Source organism: Crocodylus siamensis, chromosome 3, assembly GCF_052110815.1.
Source record: "Crocodylus siamensis isolate JL-2025a chromosome 3, ASM5211081v1, whole genome shotgun sequence".
Taxonomy (NCBI): Eukaryota; Metazoa; Chordata; order Crocodylia; family Crocodylidae; genus Crocodylus; species Crocodylus siamensis.
In genome coordinates, this window is record NC_143397.1 from 212670284 (window position 1) to 212689631 (window position 19348).

At 40.5% G+C, this 19348-nt stretch overlaps 1 protein-coding gene across 1 annotated transcript in view; it reads left to right on the plus strand.

Moving 5' to 3' along the window:
- CNBD1 (cyclic nucleotide binding domain containing 1) overlaps positions 1 to 19110 on the plus strand; it is a 234484-nt gene extending 215374 nt beyond the window's left edge. The window contains exons 8-9 of the mRNA XM_090037354.1: positions 16752 to 16811; positions 18888 to 19110. Coding sequence (XP_089893480.1) covers positions 16752 to 16811; positions 18888 to 19010 — 183 coding nt within the window. The 3' untranslated portion in view covers positions 19011 to 19110. The remainder of the gene's footprint in view (positions 1 to 16751; positions 16812 to 18887) is intronic.
- The last annotated feature ends 238 nt before the right edge of the window (positions 19111 to 19348 follow it).

A 19348-nucleotide genomic window follows, 5' to 3' on the forward strand; every position in this document is an offset into this window, starting at 1 on the left:
ATGACCAAGTCTTTCACACTGTATTTGCAGTCACAAATTTAAAGCAAAGAATAATTTCTAATTTTTTTTCATACATCTTTAAGTTATTTCATGAGCTTGCAGCATTATTTTCTTGGTCTCAACTATCAACTGAAATGTATATGAAATCTGTAAAGTAGACAGATACATATTACTATAGTTTGTATTCTCAGGAGCTTCTCATGTTCAGTTGGCACAACAGCAAATGATAAATAATTATTTGGGTTGCCTGAGTGGTGTTTTACCTTTGACATTAAGAAAATGTTGCTGTACCCATATAACAGTTTGCTATATCCATGTAACATTTTATTTCAAGCCAGTTTCTAATACCTATAGCTACTTGTTCTGAAAGTCTCATTAATTTAATTAAATACTGTTCTGTGAGTAAGAATAAGATACTGCTCAACATGTGTAAGAGTATTACAGCCATTTTTTTCCTTTGGATTTATTTATATGTCTAAATCATGCCAGTATTATGTTGAGCAGTATCTTACTCTGCGAGTAGTCCTAATGATTTCACTAAAATATGACCATTACAGATTTCCCAAACCTTGTGAGTTTATGTCTCCCTGTAGTAAAATCGGCAGTTGTCACATGCCTCTGCTTCAGCCACAGCTGCTGATTCCCCTTGCTGCCATTTGCCACTGATTCTCCTTGCTGAGGGCAGTTGATGCTGTGTGAATGGGCAGTAGCATCAACTGAAGTAGAAGAGTACCGCCAATTCTGCCATGATTTGCCCATGCCACTGCTAATGACATTTTGCACCCTGCACCACACTTTCGGAAACACTTCCCTACTTCCCTAAGACTGCTAGTTCTAAGGTACTTGTACTGTTTCCTAATCATATAGGCTAAGTACAGACATTCAAAAACCCTGAGGCAGAAGCATTCTAACTACAGTGTTTTAATTAAAGCAGTCTAAATGAGTGCAGGAGTGAGCATAACAGACATTCACCCTTTGGAAGGGGCACAGAAGTGGCCTGCACTGGCAAAAGCTGGCAGGTGGGGGGCATTCCTACATGCCTCCCAGGAGGCTGCTGAAGCATCCCCTCTCAGCCCTGCCTCCCTCCCCCACCAGCTGTCACCCCCCGAGCTTACTGGTTTGGGGGTGGGAGGGCTGACCCAGGTTGTGAGGCAGGGAGGGCTCCATTCACCCCTGGCCACAGTACCCAACAGCTAAAAGCCAAGCTGGACAGCCCTATGCTGTAGCTTCTGGGAGGAGGCTGGGGCAGGGGGGGTGGGTGAATGGAACCCCACTATGCTGCAAGAGCCCCACCACAGCTTGCTGGCTTGCGGCTGGAGTGAGCCTGGATTGGGTCCATGTGGCAGGGGAGTTCCATTCACCTACCTCCCCTGTCCACCTTGCCCCAGCCTCCTGGTAATTGAAACCAGAAGCTGCAGCAGGGGGCCGCCCTTCCGGCTTTTGCTGTACTGGGAACTACAGCAAGGGGTGAATGGAGCCCCCTACAATGGAGCCCCCTACTCCACAGACATGGTCTCTCCCCTCCTCAACCTTAGCCATTAAGCTGCAGGGGGGCCCTCACAGCACGGGTGGTGGGCATTCCCTCCATCCAGCCATGCAGGGAGGAAAGTCTTTCTTTTCTGCCTCCTCTCTGTGATAGCCCAGGGGCGGGGCTGGGCCAGTTCTCACCTGGAGCAAATGAGCACTGACTGAGGCTAGCAGATCACTCAGTGAGAGGCCCCTGGGATGTTGGGGAAATGTGATCTACCTTAACTTGGGATGGAATGCTGTACAGACATTAATTTAAGTGCTTTAAGCTAAAGCACTTTAGTCTGATACCATATCTATCCAGGGTTAACTTAGCATGGGATCCTCCATTTTTTAAAGCATGTTATATGTCATGAATGTCTTTTCTGTGACACCTTTAAAGTACTTTCTGCATACTTAAACACAGTATCTATTATCTGTACCTAGTTATAATGGTCAAATCTGGTTAACAGTGATTTTTGTGTGTGTGTGTGTGGCATTCTTTTGAATTTCTGCCTTAGCCAGTTGATTTAAAAAACCAGAAATATGAGGACACTGTCCTAAGATGATAATTATAACTTACCTCAACTTATTCATATTAATTGCTTTGCAATATGGATATCTGTATACTCCATTGAATAAATATTAATTTTCATGTCTTGATTCTGACTGAATATACTTGCCACTCATGTTTTTGGTGCACAGAGCTCATACCTTAAGCACTGCATGGTAACCTGCTTGTGGAAATCAGTCTCCGTGTTTAGTAGCCTTATTACACTGAAATTTTTTTTTGCAAAAATCTAGTTGGTCTAATAAAAGATATCACCTCTACCATGAGCCCTGAGTGCTTTTTCCTCGAAACTAATACACCTACAACCTGGATACCTGACTTACTGCATTAATGACACTTGGCAGTGGTCATATACTTGTGGAGATCTGTATTGTACCAGTATGACTCCCATTCCTGGAAAGATCTGTTTACTACTGTAAGCTTACAGTGAATTAGTAGACAAGTTTCTTTCTCAGCTTCACAGAATGACCCTCTTCTTTTAAGTCAGTTTCAGCTAAAGTTATGGCCATGTAAAGAAGTTATCACAAGGGAAGCTAGTATATATACTGACACTGTCAGCTTCTCTGCAGTAACAGCCTATGAATAGGGACCTACTTAATTTTCAGTTTCACAGATCTTGCAGAAACTTTGAAATCTAGGAATCTCTGCAAAGTAAACAAACAAACAAAAAAAAATAAAAATCTGGCTCTCCTGTGGTCCTTACTGCTGGAAAGGGATGGTGCCAGCTGGCAGGGCAGCACAAAGGGCAGCAGACAAGGTGGCAGCTGTCCCTTCATTGCACCTCCCTCTGCTAGGGCCTCTCCACCAATCAGTCCCAAAGAGTGGGGTTGCACAAAGGGCAGCTAGCCTTCAAGATGGTGGCTGAACACATGCCCCTCTTCCCCCCTTGTCCTCTTCACAAATCGGCACTGAGGGTGGGACCTCTGCCAATCAGCACTGAGGGGTGTGGTTGCTGCAAATGCCTGTAAAATCAGCTCTGTGCACTGGGGGCGGGCCATGAAAAACTTTTTGTCTCGCTTTGATTTAGGTAGGTCCCTACCCATAAGCATGTTCTCTCTGTATGGTATATGAGGTAGCTTACCCCATTTTCATGGAGAAGCTATTTTTATATTTACTACAAGATAAAAGCATGTGCATGAGCAGTTACTTTGAAGTAGGTAATATACTGTAAGTTTGCACCCCCACTTAACTTGCAGTAATTATGTGATGCACTGAACAGCATTTGTGTATGAAGTAAAACTGAGAAGAGAAGTTGCTCCTGTCAGTGATTTGTTCAGTTGTCCCATGTTGGCCCCTCCAGATTGCTGTGATTCAGTTTAAACACTGGATCCCATGTGTCTTTTTAGGTTGCTAGGGAGACAGAGGTAAGCACAATTTCTGACCTTGGGCCTTGAGGCATGCCCTGTAGGTTCAGATCCTTTTCTACCAATTTGGCACCTCAGGAGACTTAGGTGCCGAAGAGTGATCCTATTCCACCCTTTCTGATTCCTTGAAAAAACTGTTAATGCAAAAGATGAGTGAATGGGTCCTCCTCACTATTTTTAAATCATCACTTAATCTTAAAACTAAAATGGCAGTGTGTTACAAAAGCATTAATTTCAGGGACTCAAACAGTGGAATTATATTGCAACAAACCACTGAAGTCTACTCAAATACCTAACAGGTGGAATAGAATCTGGCTCCTAGTGTTTGCCACACAGTTTGGCCATTGAACTATTGCAGTCCCCTTCCAGCTTCCCACAGCCCTTGCTCATGTCCCTGAATTCCACTGTACAATTGAACCCTTCAGGGGTATGTGGTAGGTTTGACTCATAACTGTTGGAGCAAAATTTTAAGTATAGGTGCTGCCAATGCATGAACTCAGTTTGATTGAGAGTGGAAAATTCCATGCAGGGCCTGAGTTACCCCTTCTATGACCTCAGGAGCTGTCAATCAGCCCTGACCCACTTTCAGCTCTGAGCAGACTCAGTTGCTATGCAGATCTTAGTGCAGAGCATGCCCAGTGTACGACTGGAATGAGGTAATACCTCTAGAAATTTCTCTTAGCCAAGCAGCCTGATTGGCTATAGGGCTGCTATAAAAGGTCTGAGGGCCCCTCCCTCTGGGGGGAGAAGATCGCGTCACTGCAGACAGAGGCTGGTGTTTCTAGGGACTGTCTGGCAGTCAGGCTTTTGGGCCTACTGGTCTCCTTCCCCAGATTAGCACTCTGTGCTGGTTAGAGCGATTGTGATTTTGATCTCCTGGTTCCTGATTCAATTTGACTGATTGCTGACTACGATTTTGGACCATCCCACTACGATTTCACCTCAACATTCTGGCATCCGACCTCGGCATTACTCTACGACTACTCGATCATCCACCAATACTGGACTGGCGTCACGTCTCGTTTTCATCATTCACCGTGTTACAGTTAGTTTGTTGTTTGTGTTATCCACTCAATGAGCTGTTGACCAGCCCTGGGACTAGGTCTTTGACTGAACCTCGTGGGCCAACAGACCCCTTTGTTGTTCTTGTTGTTGTTGTTGTAAACTGTAACTGAAGACATCGTTCTCCTACGCACCTAAGCGTAAGTCAAATAAATTTCCAACTTGTTTAAGAAACCGCTACGCTTCCCGTGCCTCAGTTCTCCATAGCCAATAGAACCCGGCCTGTTACCGAGTCTAATTGCCACCCCGGCCCACCGTGACTCTGGGGTTTGGTTCCCCACCCCGGGAAAATAACAAACAATCCAACTTTGCAAAGGACTTTGAAACAATATTGCTCTTCACTTGATTATCTGAGAAATGCACAGCTATAAGTAAAAATAATAAATCCTACATGCATTTTCCTGACTCAGTTTCCTTACTACTTTCGGAAGTGTTCTTTGGGCCTGAGTTCAGTGTCATGTAGCGATAACTAGAGTTCTCCTCTGTCAGCTGATGGCTTATTTCTGAACCATTGAATTTTTCTGATGAAATTACTTTCCTGACTTTGGTTGATCCTGCCACCAGTCTTGCCACCCCCAGTTACAAAACCCTGCCCATGTTTTCCCTTCTGCCCAAAGACTGCTCCTCCCTTCTCCAAGTTCTTGTGTGTCTGTATATGCTCTGTGAGTCTGTAGATATATCTGCTTACTCCTCTTTGGTGTCTTTGTTTTACTTTGGTAATTTTCAGCTTTCTAGGTGCCCTTTTTTCTCCTAACTCCCTGCAGATAAGTAAGAGAAACTAGTGCTTCTGGGCTTCAGTTAACCCTTGTTCCCAAGGTATTTACATCTGAATATAGAACTATTAAAATTTATTAGCTGACTATTGGCTGTAGTCTGGAGGAATATAACACAGCCCTTACCGTCAATGTTTGATACATATTCACGTAAATTAATTAAAAATAGAACAATCTCACAATTACTCGATAACATTAACAAGAATTCATAAGTTATGCAGAGACAGAGTCCTTAAATAGTCATAGCCCATGTAGCAGAAATGTGGGTTTGCTTTTGTGTATAAGGAAAGATGTTCCCAAGAACTATACAGCGGTAGTGTAGAAAGAATACTAAGATCCTTCAAAACAGTTGCCATCAATTGATGTTACCTTGAAGAAAGCATTTTTTTTTTTGTGTTCAGCTATGGATCAAAATGAACTTTATAAGGAAGCTGTGATTGACAGTGATACATGACTGCTGCTGAGGAAGTTTTACTGGAGACATGAGAAAGCAAGTTATTCACTACCTTTGATTTGAAGAGTACAAATCCCCATGTATTATACAAAAATAGCCAGGATATGTCAAGCTCCATAACCCAGGGAGGCCTCTGTTTGGTTTTGCTTCATGCTTTCTGTCTGTTTCCTCTCCAAATACTTTCCAGGGGGAGATGCCAGTGAAAGGACAGTATAGATAAATTTCTAGTGTACTGAAAAACCCTGGCATACCATGAAGAAAATTCTGAGAGCTGCATTTTAATATTAAATTAAGCCTAGTTTTTGAAACAGCTTTTTTCCCAATGCTACTTTAATAAGACAACTGTTTGTTTTTTTTCTTTAATTTTCTTGTCTGGGCATGTAACCTTAAGAAGGCATGATGCCCTCACTATAGTAAATGGCACTTTATGCAACAGTTACTGATTTCTGATCGATTTTGTTATAGGGTCTTCTAGACCTGTATCAGGGCCTTAGATTAAGTTGCAGCCAAGATAATGCCTGGTTGCTCAGTTGCAAGACTGACTAAGGCTGGTTCCCAGTCGCCTGTGTAGAGACCTCCACAAGAGAATTGCAATATTTCATCACCCTTTTTCCAGGATGGACCATGAAAGGCATTAATTTGACTTATATTAATGATGAGTCGTATCTGATTTGTACAAGTCAAAATTGAATATACATGTAAATCCAGTTTGTGTGAGGTCAGAATTGGGCCGCTTCTCCTATTGTTCTTTTAAGTTCCAGCTCAGATTAGCTCACTTTGTTCATGAAACTCATTGTAGATTCATTCAAGACAAATCAAGGCTGCACTGGTGGTCAAGAATTTACTTCAGTAGTGTAACTGAGGGCGGTAACCAGGACAGCAAGCCTGGTTGTCACTTGTAGTAGGACACAGAAAGTGCTGCCTTTGTGGTTGGCAGCTGGCTTTGCAGCCACTGTTTGCAGTGAAGCAGTTGTTACCAGATTTGCCCGCTACTTTGGGGTGTGCTCATTTATTAGGGCTAGGGTCTTGGTAATTCTATCAATGTGCTGCTTGTGTTACTTGTGTTTCTATACGGAGCTGTATCTCTCCCTTCTGCAAGCCCTCACCCCCAATGGAGCTATCTTGCAGGACTCAGTTCAGTGGGGCTGGGTTCCTCCAGTCCCCAAATCAGTCATACACACACAGATTAACGTGACACGCCTGACCTGGCCGGGTTGATCAGCATGGACAGGCTGACACCCTCATATGCCAAGAATCAGTTCATCAGAGCAACAATAACCACAGTCAGACACAAGCACACAGTTAAACAGAATCCCTCTGAACCTGGCTGGGTGTCCAGCTGACACCCTCATGGGCCAGCATTCAGTTCATTAGGGCACGTCTGAGCCAAATTGGGTCAATCAGCCTGTATAAGCTGATCCCCTTATGTGTTTCGAACTCAGCACATCCCAATCTTTTAGTCTCTTGATGAGCAGACCCCACAGTATTTCTGGGCTTCGCAGGGATCTTTAGCTTAGGTAAAAGGAGCGTTACTGCAGAGCAAGTGGGGGAAAGAGAAGTAAAGAAGGAAAAATATACCCAATTACCACCAGTTTGACTATAAAAGTTATTTATTGCTAAGTAGATGAAATATATATTGACACTAGTAGTGATAGACATGCAAAGGAAAAACAAACACAAACAGGCACAGTATACCCTGGTTTCACTAAGTATTTGGGGAAACTTAGCTCAAGCTTAACTAATACAGTTCAAGTTCAGAAATCTATGCTTAGAGAGAGAGGAGAGAAAAGAGAGCTGGGATCTCACCAGTCCAAGGCACTCGGGTTGCAAAGCTGACAGGTCAAAGTTCTCAGCACAATCCTTGAAGGGAGATGATCTTCCTTCTGCAGCCTCTCCAGAAGAAAGCGGGTGGTATCAACACACACTACTGCTGCTTTTACAGATTTTTATACCCCCAGTTCAGCTTCTTTCAAGCATTCTCAGTAGTGTAAATCAAATTGTCTTTTCTATTGACAAGGGGTTATCTGGGTGGAACATCTCAGGAACTTGATTGATACTCAGGAAACATCTACTTGGAGCCAGCTTGACATTCCTATGGATAGCAGATCTACTTGATGGGATATCTCCTGGTGTCTTCAGAAACAATAGATTGCAGCATCAGGGTTTTGGATTTTTACTTGCTGTGAACAAGCTTCAGCTTAGCATGACTTTTCCAGATCTTACTATAGTCTTTTAACAGACTTAAGGCAATTATTGGAGTGTTCATAACCTGTTGTGGAGAGGACTTCCACCAGTCGTCTCGGGAAAAGTATGACAACACTTGTGGACAGAGCTCCAATGGGCTGGATGCTGTGATGAACCCTGTATCATTGTTCAAATGTTGCCCATACCCCCTCGGACTCGGCCTATTGCCTCAGCATTCCCTAACCTGGCAACCGAGTTGTAGCCAATTAAGTTTACATAGGCCTCCCATAGTGGGACCGGGGAATGTACAGCCCAGGATGCCCAATAAACTTACTTTTGCTTAGAGGTGTGTTTGGGGGCGGGGAAGGAAAACTTTGTAAATCCAGATTAGAACTGGTCTGATAAATGCTGAGCTGAGTGTGTGGGTTGATGAGCATTTGGAGCACAGCTTCCCCATCTTGCAGTGCTCCCCTGCTTCGCTGATCCCAGAAGTCACTGCAGTCTCTGCTTCAGGCTTTCTGTTCTCCATCTCTCATGTAAATGAATGGTCATTTGGTTCCATCTCAGATGCAAATGAGACCTAGGGCAGTTGTTTCACTTTTGTCACCCTTATCTGGAGGGTTTTAGGTGTGTCTCTCACTGCATCTTAATCAGTTTCTGTTTAGGTGGGGGGGCGATTCTTTGTGGGTCAGACAGTCTGTGTCCTGTGTCAGGCTTCCCCAAGAACATGGAGCTGACAGGTAACAGCAGTGAGTGGTGTCTTGTGTGGTGTTGCTGCTTATGGTGCAAAGCTGGCCCATTATGCCTCTGATGGATTCAAATTAAGTACTCTAAAAGTGTATGTTAGTTCTCAGGGGTCTGACCCAAAGGCCAAGGAAATCAATGAAGGCTTTTCACTGATTTCAACAGGCTTAAACCAAGTACAGTAAAAGCCCTGTTATCTGACATTTTACTAACTGGAATACTCTATTAACTGGAATTCTGGCTGGCCAGTGAGGTGTGGCGGGGCGCCACCACCACCCACCACCCTGCACTGCCACCTCACAGCATCAGGCTGAAACGTCCATCCTACACTGCCACTGCTCTGTGTCTGGCCACTGTCCCCACCCCCCCGGCTGAAAACAGCCAGCCTCAGGTAACCAGAATTTTTAGATACCCGGCACCCACCATTTCCCACTCATGCCGGATAACAGGGCTTCTTCTGTACTGTGTGCTTATCAAAATAGCCGTAACACACATCTTAGCCAATTTGCTTGCCTGATTTTTAATACCAGAAGTATTGTATCACTGACTTTCGAAGCAGCAGCATCTAAAAGCTGCTGTGCTTTTATATTTACTATTTCTGTGGATGACCTGAATAATTCTTAACTTCCCTGTTTACTTTCAAAACAATAATCATATTCCTGTCAACAACCTTCAATTGTAAATGAAATCTGAAGTAATTAGTCACTGACAATAGACCTCAGTTTGCTTGCATGTAATCTGAAGAATTTCTAAAGGGGAGAAATATTAAGTACAGAGGTTCTTCCATTTATTATCCTCAGGCCAATAGGGAAATAAAACATTTTAATTGAATTTGAAAGACTGTTTCCAAACTGCTGACCTAGAAGAAAAGCCTTCTATATCATTTGTTGTAAGTTGCTTATAGACTATTGAGCAAACTCTAAATGCAGCAGTCCAGTTATGTCCCACAAGCCACTGGAAGTAAATGGACCAGGTCAGTCAAATGTTTGTCCTCAGAAAGGTACAAGAAAATGTGCAAGACAAATTTTGACTCTCACAGAATAAAAGTACATTTTTACAACAACATGTTGAAATGTTTTTAAAAATCAGTTTTTTTCTGAAAGAGAATGGGAAATAGAATGGCCCTTGTATGTGTAATTTATTATATTAAAACATACAGAAAGCTATCCTTTGCACAGAAGCCAGAAAAGAAGATCTATGTTCCTTATTTTCTTGATCAACATACTCCACATTGAAGTTTGTTTACTGCCCAAAGTTGTACTATAGCAAATTAAGCCGTGCAAGGATATTGTGTTGAATACCTCTATGGGCCAAAGGTTGTGTTTTATAAGAGTACTGAATTATTTTATTGTATTCATGTTATGGTTGCTGCCATATAATAATTGAACATTAGAAACTGTTCTTTTAAATTATATGAAGATGTAAGCAATGGGTTTATAGACTTGTTGTCCTCTTCTGCAGACATAAGTATAGTATGAATTTCATAGAGTGAAGAATGCTGTACATGGAAATTTTAATTCCATTGTAATTCAACTGGATGGAGCTAGAACTGCAATACTCAAAACATGGCTTCTGAGCTACAAGTGACTCTTCAAATCATTACCTGTGTTCCTTGTGTAAAATATTAGCAAAGGCTTTTATTTTTTTTCTTTGACTGCATATATTAGCTATGTCTTTCCTGCAGTCATGAATACTGCAACAGCTGGAACAGAAACTGCTAATGTCATCTAATGTACTCTGGGGGGTTCTTTACATTGAAATGGAGTGTGTTCTGTCATAGTTCACACAGGTTGGTGGTGTACGTTGTTTCTCTGGTTTAGGTGGCTCCTGAGTCAGTCAGGACATAGTGCCACTGAGCTTAGAGCATGCTTAAATGTTGTTGTTGTTGTTTGCTATTATTATTATTATTATTATTATTATTATTATAATACTAACATAACAGGAATGAACATGTTAGATTTTTTTAAGGGAGTGTTAGCTGTATGGTGGTATTGGTCTTTCCTAATGACGGTAGGAATTTTCTCACTAAAAGTGCAGTATGGTATGATGAGTTGAGAAACATGGCATAAGTCTTCACATTTCTCCATCCTGTGTGGTCAGTTTTATTAAGCTGAACATCTCATGAATACTTACTTACCTATTTATTTATTTCTCATGGGTCATGCTTTTATTTGCACCACTGAGAGCAGAAATATCTTTTCTTCAACATCACATAAAGGGGAAAAGAAAAATGTCAACTGTTAGCATTCATAGGGCTAAATTACCCTCAGATTCATATTGTTTCCAAATTTTATGTTACAAGATTGATGGGCTGGCAGCAGCATCCTCAGATATAGTACAATCTTTTGGAATTCCATCATTCTCTAAAATGCATGGATTTTCTGATCTGTTTTCCATAGTTATGATTGTGGGTCTCCTTAAAGAGGTGGACCAAGTTAGTAAAACACTGAAATCTTTGTATGTTACCCTCCCTTAGATAGACTTGGACCCAGTTCAGCATATATACATTACAATTGACTTTGAAAGCTATAACATGCATATGTGGAGCCAACAGGGATCTCTCTGATTAGGGATCTGTGCAATGAAAATCATTTTATTTTTCACTCTGGAGACTGGAAATTGGTTATCAAGAATGTGGTATAAGTGAACATCATGAAATAGTTTGGCTTGGTTAAATATATTAACAGGTCCAGGCTGACACAATTAAGCTAAGATAAAATATAATAGGTTTTCTTCTGATACGCCTTGGAAATATATGTGTTAGGCTGAAAGGTCTTCTAGGAAAATGTAGATCATATTAACACTGATGTCATTTATGTTTAGGTATATCTGATTAAAATTTAATGGACTAATTCCAATCTGGGAAGGTCAGTTTCAACTCCTTAATTAAATTAATGGGAGTTGAAACTGATCGTCTGACAGGAGAACTGTGTTTTAAACTTGTTTTTATTGTTGTTGTTGTTATGATTACAGTAGCATCTATGAGCTCTAGTTAGGGTTAATTCCATGTTACACTACATAATGTATAAGCATAGAGACACAAAGAGCATTGTCAAATTGCAAAAAGATGTAACAAAAGGAGGTAAGGGGAGAGCCAGCATAGGGTTTGTGTCACTTAACTTTTTCAAATAGATATAAGGAAGGAAAGAAATAATGGAACTGTCTGCGGTTGCCTTGGACCAAATAACTATAAGAAAATTTTTTAACCGATGATTGTTAATTGGAGGATAAGTTCTCAACCTGCAGTCAGTCATCCTTCTGCCTATGAATAGATTTATCTGAAGAATAAACCTTTATGATTTGATAGATATGTAGAGAGATGTGATTTCTTGCAGCAAAACTAAAACTACAGTGTAAATAAAGTCCTTTCCCCAAAGAGTGTTAAATCTAAAGATCCTTATCCTGGTATTTTAGTCTAATGATGAACCCTAAGCTCCATTCACTGATTTAAAAAAAATTAGGTCTCTGGTTAATCTGACATGATTTATTAAATATAAAGATTATGGAAATCTTGTTGCTGGTTTTTCTAATGAAATGCCATTTGGCATTCACTTTTTCTCATAACACAATTTCAGCAAAACATTGATTATTTCATAGCTGATATAATTCATAATTAGTAACATGATTTACATTATCCTACCCCCAATAGGTAAAAAGTCAGGAAACCTCATCTAAAATTGAAGCAAACAAGAGAAGGAAAAGGTGAAAGATCTACATAGGAATGAGGAGCCTAGTGCTTCTGTTTGGGTCATGGGCAAAGCTACTGTATCAGGGAGGGAAATAGGGAGGCTTGGGACGTTGGATATAAAGTGTCAGTAGTTGAGGATAATAAGACAGACCAAGGCAACTGGAAGAAAAGAAAAATGGGTGAAGTAGTGACTGAATATAAGCCAGGGTTAGAACAGATGATGACCAAGGGAGGAATGTGAAGGATCATGGAATAGAATGGAATGAAATATAGTGTATAAGCTAAGATAGGCATAGGCTATTAACTATAAGAATGACAGGGGATCAAAGTAAGGAATATCTGATGATAAACAAAAAGTGTGACACCACTTCACTATTTCTTGTCTTTGTGCGGTCAGTGTATGCATTGTTCCAGCCAACAGGTGGATTCCAGACTCCTGTACAAGTATCACAGTCCATACTTGCATATCAGCTTCTTAGATTGTAAACTTTTGGGTTTAGGGATCTATCTCATGAAATTGGTTCGTCTTTCATGAAGTTTTATATGTAAGGATCACTGGAGTTTGCACAAGAAGTGCGCTTCATGGTGGCTCCTTTAATCTTGCAGCTTCCCCCATGTACCCCCCTCCTGTCCCTGATTGGCAGAGGCTTTAAATATGCCATTATTTTTGCCTTCTGTTGCTGATTGGTGGACAGGCCCTGGTGGCCCCATTGCTTGCTGCTGCCCAGACAGGAAGCAAAAACTATGGCATATTTAAAACTGCAGTTTTCACTTCCAAGCTATGATTTCTGACATACACCATGATCACTGACAGCAAGCAGCGGGGCTGCTGGGGCCCCTCTGCTGATCAGTGATGGGGGTGGTGCACAGGGAAAACTGCAAGATTAAAGGAGCACTTTCAGTGCAAACTCCAGTGGTCCCATCCTCCCAGAGGTGGTACAGTTACCTAACCCTGGTTACCATCAGAAAGCATTTTGACACCCACCTCGCTAGGCTCATCTGACCCCAGCAGTCTTTCCTTCCCAAATGCAGGAGGATGGACACGATGATCTGTAAGGTCCCTTCCAGCCCCTAACATCTATGAAATTGAAATAATTGTATGTCCTGATATGGCAACATTGTGGGGCTACTTGTGGCAAGGTAGCTTCTATAAAATACCATAATGTTGCAACCTCCAGAATAAGATGAGTATAGGGCAACTAAAAACCCTAGCTTACTGACTTCTGGGTAGTCCTTGGTTGGAGAAAGGCTAAAGGACATCACCCTGACAGAAACATGCCCTCACTGAAGTATTAGACAGTCAGCAGCAGTTCTTACCTGTTGCTGTCTAGCAGAAGCTAAAGCCATTGGGGCAGTTAACATCTGGACTTAGTGTAGCCTTTGGATTTGGTCCCAGTGGTCTAAAGGGGAAATGCGTAGCCTGCACTCCATATTCTTGCCTAGGAGTATGCATCAAATGTCTTGGTGTGACAGTCTTAAGACTCTGTACAAACAAATATATCAGGCACCTGACTAGACCTATTATGCATACACCATGATCCAGAGGATCGGTGGTTGCCTATTATACTTATAGTTGCCGTGAGGGCACTTGGTGCATTTGGCTACAACATCATTCTTACACTGCCATAAACACTTTGGAATTCTCTGAATCAACCCTCGCATGCATCTTAATGACTGACTCTATACTAACTTCTTTCCTATCTCCAGACACCCTACCTGCTTTTCATAAATTGTTTAAAATGACTGCTGGTGGCACTTTAATTTTCTCTGGATGACCCCTTAGGAGCTTTGGTGATTTACTGTTTGAGAAATGTAATTGATCCAAGTACTCTTTGCCTTTTTGCTTAACAGGATTTTTACCTGAAATTAATATTTTTACTTTATGAATATTTCCCTCCTCAAATTTCCCCCCATTATATTTTTAATTAATGCCAGAGGAAAAGCAGCAGTGGTTAATCATGGACTGTTTTCATTTAAGTAGCAACATACATGGAGAGCTTAATCTCGCTCACAGTCCAATCTGCCCCTGTGGATCTTGGGAATTCAAGGGAAGAAACACTGTCTTTATGCACTTTGTGATGAGCAGGCACTGATGATAATTTTATGCTGAGGACTATAATTTCCATTTTAATAAAGGTTAGACCTGCATCCCAAATAGGTTTTTAAAATTTTAAAATATAAACTTAAGGCGTAATCTAAAGCCATTTCATTGACTTGAGTGGATTCTTGTTGAAGACCTTCATGAATGGCGAGTGTGAATAAATGTCTGAACTCAGTGTCAGGGTTCTATTATCATTTCAGAGCCCAACATTTTTTTCAGCAAAATCCCTCATGCAAATCACTTCTGAATATTTAAACAAACAATACATTACAAAAGAATAAATCTAGAAGAGAAAATGGGTCATTCCAAGAACTCCAGGATACTCATTCCATAGCTGTGTTAGTCTGAAGTCAGAAGGCAGGGCAGAGTTGCACCTTTATAGACTAATGTTGATAGTATCTGCCAAACTAAGCTGTTGCTTACAAAAGTGTATATACCTCTGAATGAGTTAGGCTATAGGATACAACTCTGCTTTGCCTTCTGCCTGATTTGTCCTTTGAAGATTGGCAATTTCCTTGAGACCAAATTTTAAAACATGAACTTTGTTTTTCTGTGTAGTACTGTTCATATGTCTGAGGTTCTGTAGTGTGGAGCAGGTTGTTTTCAGCAATTTTTGCCAGGGTAGCAAAACATTTCATTATCTGTAAGATGGGACCCACCAGGGGTTTTATTTCACTCCTCTTTCCAGCATTGGCTCTCACCTGCATAATCATGGGCTACTTTCTGTTAGTAGGCATGAATAGTAAGATCCCAGCTTTTATTAATAAACATAGCCAAATGTCTGCCTACAGGCGAGACATGTCTTGCTTTTCAGGGTCTGACAGCTTTAAAAAAAATCTTTGTCTCTGTTTTTGTGCACATCATGGGACCAGCTAGTCAAATGAATCACCAGCCATTTGGATTAATGACACTGGGTGCATCTACACATGCTATTAAGGCAACATGATAAATTCCTGTTCAGTTTGCGCTGGAGTAAGCAGTTCTTGGGTGCAGCATCTACACATGCACCCAGGAATACAGCAATTTGAGCCAGAACAGAGCAGCCCTGGGCTGGCAGAGGGTCTGTGGGATCAGCCATGGGTTCTGGGTAGCCCTGTTGGGTGGTGGAGAGGCTGGCTGGGGTATGAGAATGCTAAGGTGTGGGGCTGGGCAGTAGGCTGCCCAAGCACTTTAGGACCCTCGTGCCCCTGCCAGCCCCTGTCATCATCTACACATGAATTTTGGTGGAGTTAAGTACTCAGCTATAAGATAGTATTGTCCCCAACAGTAATTTCCTGCAGTGAAATTAAATAATTTACTGTGCCATAATACTGGTGCGTGTGTAGACGGTAACACTTTACAGCAGAACTAAGTAGTGAACTCCTCAGTAAAGTGAATATATAAATGCATCCACTGACAGTCATTTATGTGAACAGTATGTGCACCAGAGATCATTTCTAGGTCTGTCATATTATAATGTTACTATCCTGACTCCTCCATAAAAACTTGCAGGCCATACCACTCCATCAATTTAGCCCATTAATCCCATCCCATTAAATCATGTACATAGACTTGAGGTTCTTGGTCAAATTTTTGGTGAACCAACAAATAATGACAATTTATGTTCATTCCAATCAGACTCGTTATTTTTATCTTTCAAGACTTTGGACCAAAGCCACCTTGTGTGTGCTTATATGCATACTTACATATGCACATGCATGTGTTCACATACATATTTTGTCTGAGTTGCCCAAATCTATCAGGCTCACATTTGGCTTAACTGCAGACATAATAGATTAATTTTATGTTGATGTGTGTAAAGGAGATTGTATGGTTCTAGTCCCAGTAGATTTTGCTGTATTAGAAGTGGAAATATAGTTATTTGGACTTGATTCTGTGTATTGTCAAGAGAATTTACAGTTACTTCTTTTTAATGAAGTGAAGTTATAGGATCAACATTTGTCTGGTTTTGAATGTGACTTCCCTGTGAGAAAAGCATTTTTATTGGAGAACAGTTATTCAACAGTAACGTACCTCTACCTGATAATGCATTGCCTGTTGTCTGCAGTGATGTATGCTGTGCAAGAATAAATTAAATAATTAATAAATTAATACATAAGTTAAAGTTTTGTGCCCAATTTTGTCAAACTTCTCTCCCCACTATCCAGGTGTTCCAATAGAAGATATCACAAAAAAACCCTTGACTCCCATAAACTAAATAATATAGACTTAAAGGGATTATAAAATGTGGCAGTTACTGAAATTAGGCCACAAACTCTAAAAAAATTGAAAAAAAATAATCGGAATTATTCTGTTTCCATTTAGGATGAGATCAACTTTGAATATATAAACAAAGAAAGACAAAAAGAATGGCAGATTGTCAAGGTATGACTATATAATAATAGGGAGCACTTAAATAACATCTTACCATGTTTGTGAAAAACCCTGTGTAAAAAGGAGTTTTATAAAGCTTTGAGTGAATAAAATATTAGGTTTTTTAATGGGGAATTTCAAGTCTAGAGGCAAAAAGATGTTTTTACAATTTCTATCAAACCAAGGAAGCTTAAACCAAAAATTGAGCTATGTTGAACATAATTTGATGACAATATACTTCAGAATTAAAAAAATCAAGAAATCTATTTGCATTAAAAAAAATCACAGTAACTGAAAACCCAAACAATCAATACAATACAGAGTATCCATTGTTGAAAGTATTCATATCCATGTTCATATAAATAAGTATGAATATGCAAAGATGGTTTAAGTAGCTGTAAAAATAAGGGGCACCTAAACATATGATGGATTTCTGCTCCATGTGCTAATTAGCATGCGTTGGAGCCAAAACAATTAAATGAGTCTTCTCCAAGTCTGCTGAAGCCTGCTAATTAGTGTGCTCCAACAGCCTTCGCATCATGTGTATTCAGTGTCCCCACATTTCAAAATGGTGGTGGGGGCGCTTTAACTAAAGCTCATTGAATGAGCTTTAGTTAAAGCACCCCTGCTACCATTTTGAAGTGTTGGATGCTGAATACACATGAAGCTGCAGGAACTTTAATTAGAATGGCTCTCAGAGCCATTCTAATTTAAGACCCCCCTCCCCCTGCCTCGGAGCATGTGTATAGAGGCCCAAGTTGTATAGAAGTTTCCATTTTGTTTATATAATAATTTCAGTCACTGGAATTTACATAGGTGCTGATTTCCTGTTCTGGTCTATGGTTGGCAAAATGCGGTCTCTCAAACAGCATAGCGCCTATGTCTTACTGTTCTCCTCTTTGCACATAAGGGTCAAATCTATGCATATCACCACCATGCTCCCTCCTTCCCCCCGCACCTAGAACTATTCATAAAATGTTGTGGTTTTTGATAGAAGCTGTAGCTACATGAGAGAACATAATGAATTTTCAATAGCGTGCAAAATTTTACCAAAAATGCACCAACCACCTAATGTGTTTAATCTGTTAGCAGGTGTTATCACTGCTCTGTTCTTAAGTGACAAGATGTCCCTATGTTGTCAAGAATGTGTTAGAATTTAATAGATGTCCTGCTGGTAGTTGTAAGGATTTTTTTTAAGATATTGAAATGATATATTTTTGTGCTAAAAAAACCCGTACTAGCTCTTATCTTCATGTTATTAATCAATTCTACAAAGCCTTCCCTGCATGTAACAAATGTTAAATGGTGCTGGTTGTAATTGGTGCTGTAGAAATACAGATGACTGGTTGATGTATATATAGATAGAACGGTTGCACTGGCAGAAAATGTGTGGCCTGCCATAAGAATCCAAAAAAAATGTGTCATAGTCTGTTATGCATCAAATTCCAGAGTTTCACTTCTGTGAAGAATGAGCTTGCAGTGCCAAATGAATTATTTAACATTCTGATTAAACACAGGTACTGTAACAGCAAATTAACTTCAATATGTTTAGCAAAATATATCCTTGCCTCTGTCCCACATGGAAATAACTTATTGCTTGTTTGTTAAATAGAAACAATCTGTTTGATAACTTTTCGTAAACAGGAAAAAACCAAAAAACAAGTTCCAAATTCTCCAGATTTGTAAGGTTAATTTGAAACCTGAATTTCAGCACTAGCCATTAGCTCCACATCTGGCAAAATGAAAGCATTCAGGCTAAACCTTCCCAGTCTTTGTCTTTTGATCCTATCTCTAATACAGGCTTAAAGTTTTAGGTGTAAATTCTCCCTGCATTCATACAGTGATTCTCTGCTTCAGTGTGCTGATTGTATATAACTATATCTCCATCCATTCAGTGGGCTTTCTCCACTTCACGCTAGTGTAAATAAATGTACTTCTGTCTTTTGATTCATTGAAACTAGTGGGGTAAAATGAGCATAAGGCAGGCCATGTATTGCTCTGAGTTTACGCTATATATTAAATGGCCTTTCCTTTGTTAAAGCTTGTGCACAGTAATATTTTCATTTTAAGTTTTTCTGCTCTTTTCAGAAGATGGTGGTGCAGGACATATTGTTTCACAATGGAATTGTTCCTGGTTTGGGGAAATGGATACATGAATTGAGTCATCCAGCTAAGGCAGGGTGTGGGAAGAGACAGAACAAATGCCGTTAAGTGACGTCCGTCTGTAAGAGGTTTGGGACTTCAGTGCAAGCCAACAATCATTTCACTACTTTTGTTTCTCTTTGCTGTCACAACAGCCCTCCCAGGTTAAGTCTCTCGCCCACTCAATTTCTTCCTGTAGACCACCATACATCTGTTAATTATTTCTACTTGGCAAACTTTCCTCCCCTTATCCCTCCTGTTTCCTGTGCTATGACCCCTTTTTGATGGAAGAAATAAAAACAAACATGAATATGTGTATATTTTCTTAGCATTTAGTTAATTTTAACATATTAAAAACTCCAGAAATAATAGGTTTCTGGCTTCCTTGTAAAGTGTTTTAATTAACT